Genomic DNA, 5,651 nt, shown 5'->3' on the forward strand with positions numbered 1-5,651 from the left:
TGGGCGGACCGATGGAGAGCGGCCACCATGGGGAAGAGGAAATGAGCCCGGGCATGGAGATGGAATGGTTGCAGACGCTGGACGCAAAGGACCTGAAAATTGACTGGGAGGAAGCCCATAATTGTTTGGAAGTGCTGGCTCGAGAGGCGAAGAAAGCAGCCGCGCTCCCCGACCGGGGGGAAGGCTGGGGGGGTAGCATCTACTTGCCTCAATTCCTGGCCCTGCCCCCCGCCCTTCTCTCTCAGTTGGGGGGAAGGCCGACGTGCGTGCCGCACACGCCGGCTCCCTGCGCGGAAGTGGAACCAGGGGTGCAAATGATCAGTCCCTCCGGCGTCGAGGACATAGGAGTCGTCGAGCAGGCATCTCTTTATCCCCCAGGTGCCCCCCTGGCCGCGATACCTGGTAGGCGGGGAAAAAGAGGACTGGGGGCACGCTCAGACCCGGGCCCCGTGCAACGTCTGGGTGGACAGCCTCAAGGGGGCTTCTATCACCCACCAGTGGGCTCCGGCGCCGCCTTCTCGAAGGGAAGTGCTGGGAAGGAGCCTGTCCTCCCCGCACCCCACGGCCTCCCCGTGCCGTGTCGACCCAGCTTCCACGTCCCGCATTTGCAACATGGGAAACATCCCAAGCAGGTGTATGCGCATTATTTTGGGAACCATCCGGCCCCGCCCCCGCCCGCGCAGGCGGCCTGCCTGGTGGAAGGGCGCATGCACGCCATGCCGCCCCCTCAAAACCGACTGGAGGCGTCTGTGAATTTGCAGCCGCAGAGTAAATACCAGCAATACCAACAGCAGCAACAACAGCAGCGTTGGCTGCAGCAGCAACAGCATTGGCAGCAACAACAGCAGCACTGGGTGCAGCAGCAACAGCGGCAACAATGGTCCTAGGAGCACCCTGACGGGCCACTGCGTGCATTTCGGGTGGGATAGGCGAGTGTGCGTGAGAGCTTTGAGCGCTTTCACTTGGAGAAATCCACTTGTTTTTGTCCGTCCACACTTATTATGTTTTCAACGCAAGGTGATGAGTAGCGTGCTGCAGCGGCTGACCATTTTCAAGCTTCATGAGAGCTACCGATTTCTGCAAGAAGAGTTGTAAGAGTCAAAAAACCCAGCAAGCGACCGAAGTCTGGAGTTGGCGGTCATAGAAGAAATTTTCGAAGGCACTTTTTTAATTTAGGATGAAATGTAGGGTTTGAGAGGAGAACTGTTCAAGATAGAATGTAAGAGAGCACCCATCAGAAAGGAAATGACAACGAAACGAAATCGAAGATGATAGCATGTTTTTTAAATCCGAGATAATATGAGAGAATGTACCATGTATGAGTAATTGGATGATCAGCACACTTCGAATTTTGCATTTAGGAGGAGACACGGGGGGGTGAACATGACGTCACCGTGGCGGAATGCGCGGTGCGTCGTGTCGTTCGTAATACTGACAGAGCATGACAACAAAAGAAGGTCGAATGCTGGCGCGAACGCAAGCAAGCATGAGGCGTGGAGAGCAGCACACAGGTGTGGTTGTGATAAGGAGGGAACCCGTAGACGCCTGTCGTAGGAGCCATGCCAGGTAGCACTGGATGTCCGAGGAGGCGTGTAGTCTTCCCGTAGTCCACGGAAAGCAGTAGAGGAGGTCGAAGGGATGGGTAATCCCCTGAGTTTTGGAAGAAGGTCGCAAAGACAGCAAGCAATTGCTGTAGCAGATGACGAGATACTATCTTGTGACGTGAAATGCATAGGATAATGCTTCACGTGGCGATATTTGGGTATCGGGGGGCGATGTGCGTTCGTGGGAAATGAGAATGAACAAAGTTGGAATAAGTGTAAGATCGGTGAGTGAAGTGAGACGCATGTGAGAAATTTTGGCGTTGGATGTAAGGGGAGATGAGAACATGACCTGGAAGAGAGTATGGGGAGGATGCGGCCTGAGATTGGATGTGATTATAGTAGTGTCAAAGTGCGTACAAAATCGATGCGGCCTTACTGCGGCCGAGCACCCACGTCGCAGGGAGGAGTCAAGAGATCGACGTGACAGCGGAGGGTAAATGAGGAGGACGCAGTGAAGAATATCGGATGGATCGACCCCGTCGTGCTTCTCAAATATCTCATTCCTTTGAAGTACTTTTCCCACACCGTCGGCTCGAGTCCGCGCGTGTACAATCGACCGCTCTGCCGCGAGTGTTGCCGACGCTTCGTCATGGTGTGCATGCAGGTCAAACACATAGTTTTTGTGAGACGGCAGCGATCTCCGAAGCCCAAGTCAAGGCATGCCCGCGGCTTCTCGTCGCAGTCGCTGCAAATGTTCCAAGAGGGACCTCAACCCCTGCGCGTAGTTCTCACGCCCGGAATCCCACCCGTCCTCCCCTCCTTCGACTTCCTCCCCGTCTCCTCCCTCCCGGACCTGGACATGGGCGAAATCGATCATCCGCACATCCAACGCCGCTGTTTCCTCCGGCGGCGCCCCCTCCTTTCTCGCACCCTGGCCCCGCGGCACCCAGGACACGGGACCCCGACCCCCGGCACGGTCCCAGGCCTGGTGATCGACAAATAAGAGGCTTGAAGACCAGAAGCAAAGGCAGGCTTGGCCTTGAAACCAGTCGAGTAAGGCCGCCACGCGGGCTATGAACCAGTCCAGGCGTCGCACCGCCCCCTCTTGCTCCCCTCTCTCCATCTCAGGCACCGCCCCCTCACCTTCAGGGCACGCCTCTCCTTTCCCTTTCGGCCTTTCAGACTCTCCTTCCTGCCGACCATCCTTTGCCTGCCTTGAACGCAAACTTCCCGGGCCTGGGTCGTTTCGCGCGTGCCCCCCGACCCCAAGGCTCCTACCCCGCCCCAAAAAGCGTGCCAAGGCAAACAAGACTTCCTCCGGCCTCAGATTCCGTCCGTACTCCTTTCCCTCCACGACGTAGCTCTTGGCGTCTGCGTCGTACACACGCATGCCCACAATCCGAAACCCGACAGCTTCTTGGTGCATGTATTTATCTCTCTCTCGCTTTTGCTTCTGCAATGTAGCCCAGGGAGCGTATGTCCGAAGACCAATTTTGATGTCCAAGATTGTCGGACAATGACAGAAGCCATCATTCACCCCCGGATTGGGAGGTGCTGATATATCTTCCAAAACAAGGTAGCGACGAGGATTGCCCGTCGGATCGGAACGTGTCAGGACGCCGTAATAACACGGGACAAAGGGACGTAGGGAGCGCCAAACATTTATTTCATCTTCCTTCAAACCATCCATGCCGTCCTGTCCGAAAAGCTTGTGATAGAAAGCTGCTTCTCGCGCTCCCTTGTCCCCTGCTTGGATCACTTTGAGAAGTCGAGGAGGCTGGGTCGCATCGTTTGAGGATGTGGAGGAAGGATTCGAGCAATGGGGTGCGACGCGTGGTTGCAGGCGCAACATGTAAGGAGGATCACTGGCATCTTTAGGCTTGTGCCCGCCCACTTGATAGGGCATGGGAAGCACATCGTAGGTGTTCCCCCCAGCACAACCAGGCAAGCGAGGATCATCTACTGACTGCATCGGTAACCTTGAGAGAATAAGCATGCTTACGAGGAGGTACCGCGACTTGCATTGCTGAATTGTTGCGACTCATGAATGCTCAGGCTCAGGAAAAGATGACGACGCCGTTTGAATTTCCATAAGATGGTGTATGAGTCGGTGAAGTGCAAGAGTCAGAGAGACGCAACCTGGCTCCTGTGTGCGGCAGTATGACAGGAAATTGGACATGATTTCCGTAAGATGATATGACATGATTAAAGACTATCTTGTCATATGTGTTTCATCACTTCAGTGGTGAAATTATGAGAAAAAAGACGGTTTTGGAATAGCTCAACCTGTACTTGAGCCTCCCCGGTTACCCATCATACAATGATGCGTTTTGGCGGAAAGTATGCCCATATTCGCGCATGCCATGCATTTCACATGTTTTCATCAAAATGCACGACCATGACATGCAATAGGATGAGCAGCAGAAGGAGGAGACGCCTATTGCCCGTCAACTTGTATTCCCTGCTGCTTTTCCTGTTTACTACCTCGCTTCCTGTGGGGTACTCTTTTTTCACTCCTAGAGCAAATTCCATAAATTGTCAGCCGCCTTACTCTAAAAGCTCACCGTTGCAGCATCGCTACGGTCGCACTTTCCTGCAGAATATCAGAAAAAGTAGAATCTGCCTCGTGCAGGTACGACGGTGGATTTCTCATCCTCTTTTTGTGCTATATGTCCAACCTCCCCCAGCCCCGTTTCCGGACTACAAACCCGAGACGCAAGGCCTCATCTTCGTGCCCATACTTTCCCTAATAAATCATTCCTGGGAGAAAATCTCCAAACCTCGAAGCGTTTGATCCTCATTGTGGAAGCTGTATCTCTCTCTCCCCGTTCTAATCCAGATGTCTTTCCTGTCCTCCACCGCTGCCCCCGTTTCCGCCACCGCCCCCTCCCCGGTACATCAAGCACCTGCCCGACAATCGATCCTAGTGTTGGGTGCGGGTGCTGTGGGATCTCTGTACGGGGGGCGTTTATGCGAGGCTGGGCACGACGTCACGTTTTTGATGCGCCGAGAGTACGATGCTGTGGCTGCGACGGGACTGCGGATCAGCTCCCCCGACGGGGACATGTTTTTCCCACAACCATCCATCGCACGATCCATTGAGGAAGTTGCGGTATCGAGGGCAAGGCGGGCACGTAGGAAAGGGGCCGGAGAAGGAGGGGGTGGGGAAGGGAAAGGCGATCAAGCAGGAGGGATGGCGGGAGATGCGGAACGGCGGAAGGTCGTGGAGGAGACGAGGGATATAGAAGGAGCAGAAGGGGAGGCATACGTGCCCGTCGACTGGGTCATTGTCACCCTCAAGTCATCTTCCTTCCACGCCATCCCCAGCCTGCTCGAGGACCGCCGCGTGGTCGGAAATGCGACCCGGATTTTGGTGTTGATGAACGGTTACGGCTTGGAGGAGGATCTGGTCGGGCAGGGGATCGATGGAAAGAGGGTCTTCGGAGGCATGGCCTTCGTGTGCGCCAACCGCGGCCCGGTGGGCTCGGGGGAGGTGAGCGGGGAGTGGACCGAAGACGGAGGGGTGGGACGGAAGGAAGGGATGCTCGGCACGCTCACCTTCTTCCCTCCTCTATTCTCTGGCAACACCGAGATCAAATCGGCAAAGCCAAAGCTCAACTTCCCCTTTCCTGCCCTCCCTCCTGCTCCACCTCCCCCCGCCCCCAGATTGCCCACCTCAAGTACGGAAAATTGATGATCGGGCATTACGAGGTAGGCCGTCATTCCTGCCCCTCCCCGGCTCCCGCCTTCCCTCCCCTTCCCGTTCTTTCCCTTTCAATGCCCTCCCACCCGGACCTTCCTTGCTCCTTCCCGCTTTCTCCTCCTTGGACAGGACGACCCCGTCGAGCTCTCCCTCGTCGCCGGTCTCTTCAAAGGTGCCAAGGTCGAGGTGCGCTTGTTGAGCTCCCTTCTTCCTTCCCTCCCTCCCTTCCCCCTCACCTGTCCTCCCTCCCTCCTTCCCCTTCCCTCTTTCAGGTGGAAACGACGCCGTGCCTGCTGCATGGTCGATGGAGCAAGTGCTGCTGGAACATCCCCTTTAACGGGTTGGGTTGCATTTTGGGCGGGAAAAGCGTGGACCACATCGTGCAGACGCCCGAATTAAGGAGA

At 55.9% G+C, this 5,651-nt stretch overlaps 2 protein-coding genes across 2 annotated transcripts; one reads left to right on the forward strand and one right to left on the reverse strand.

The window, feature by feature from the left end:
* Positions 1 to 2,256: 2,256 nt before the first annotated feature.
* NGA_0476801 (uncharacterized protein) lies at positions 2,257 to 2,934 on the reverse strand (the record flags this gene model as incomplete). The annotated part of the gene is made up of 1 exon (XM_005853774.1): positions 2,257 to 2,934. One exon carries the CDS (start codon positions 2,932 to 2,934, stop codon positions 2,257 to 2,259), a length of 678 nt encoding a protein of 225 aa, XP_005853836.1.
* Positions 2,935 to 4,080: 1,146 nt separating this feature from the next.
* Positions 4,081 to 5,651, forward strand: NGA_0476601 (2-dehydropantoate 2-reductase; the record flags this gene model as incomplete). Its single annotated transcript, XM_005853772.1, has 4 exons — positions 4,081 to 4,176; positions 4,384 to 5,255; positions 5,377 to 5,433; positions 5,520 to 5,651. Coding segments are annotated over 2 exons (951 nt in total), but the record flags the coding sequence as incomplete, so codon positions are not given.

This window comes from Nannochloropsis gaditana (genome assembly GCF_000240725.1).
Source record: "Nannochloropsis gaditana CCMP526 unplaced genomic scaffold scaffold746, whole genome shotgun sequence".
Lineage (NCBI taxonomy): Eukaryota > Eustigmatophyceae > Eustigmatales > Monodopsidaceae > Microchloropsis > Microchloropsis gaditana.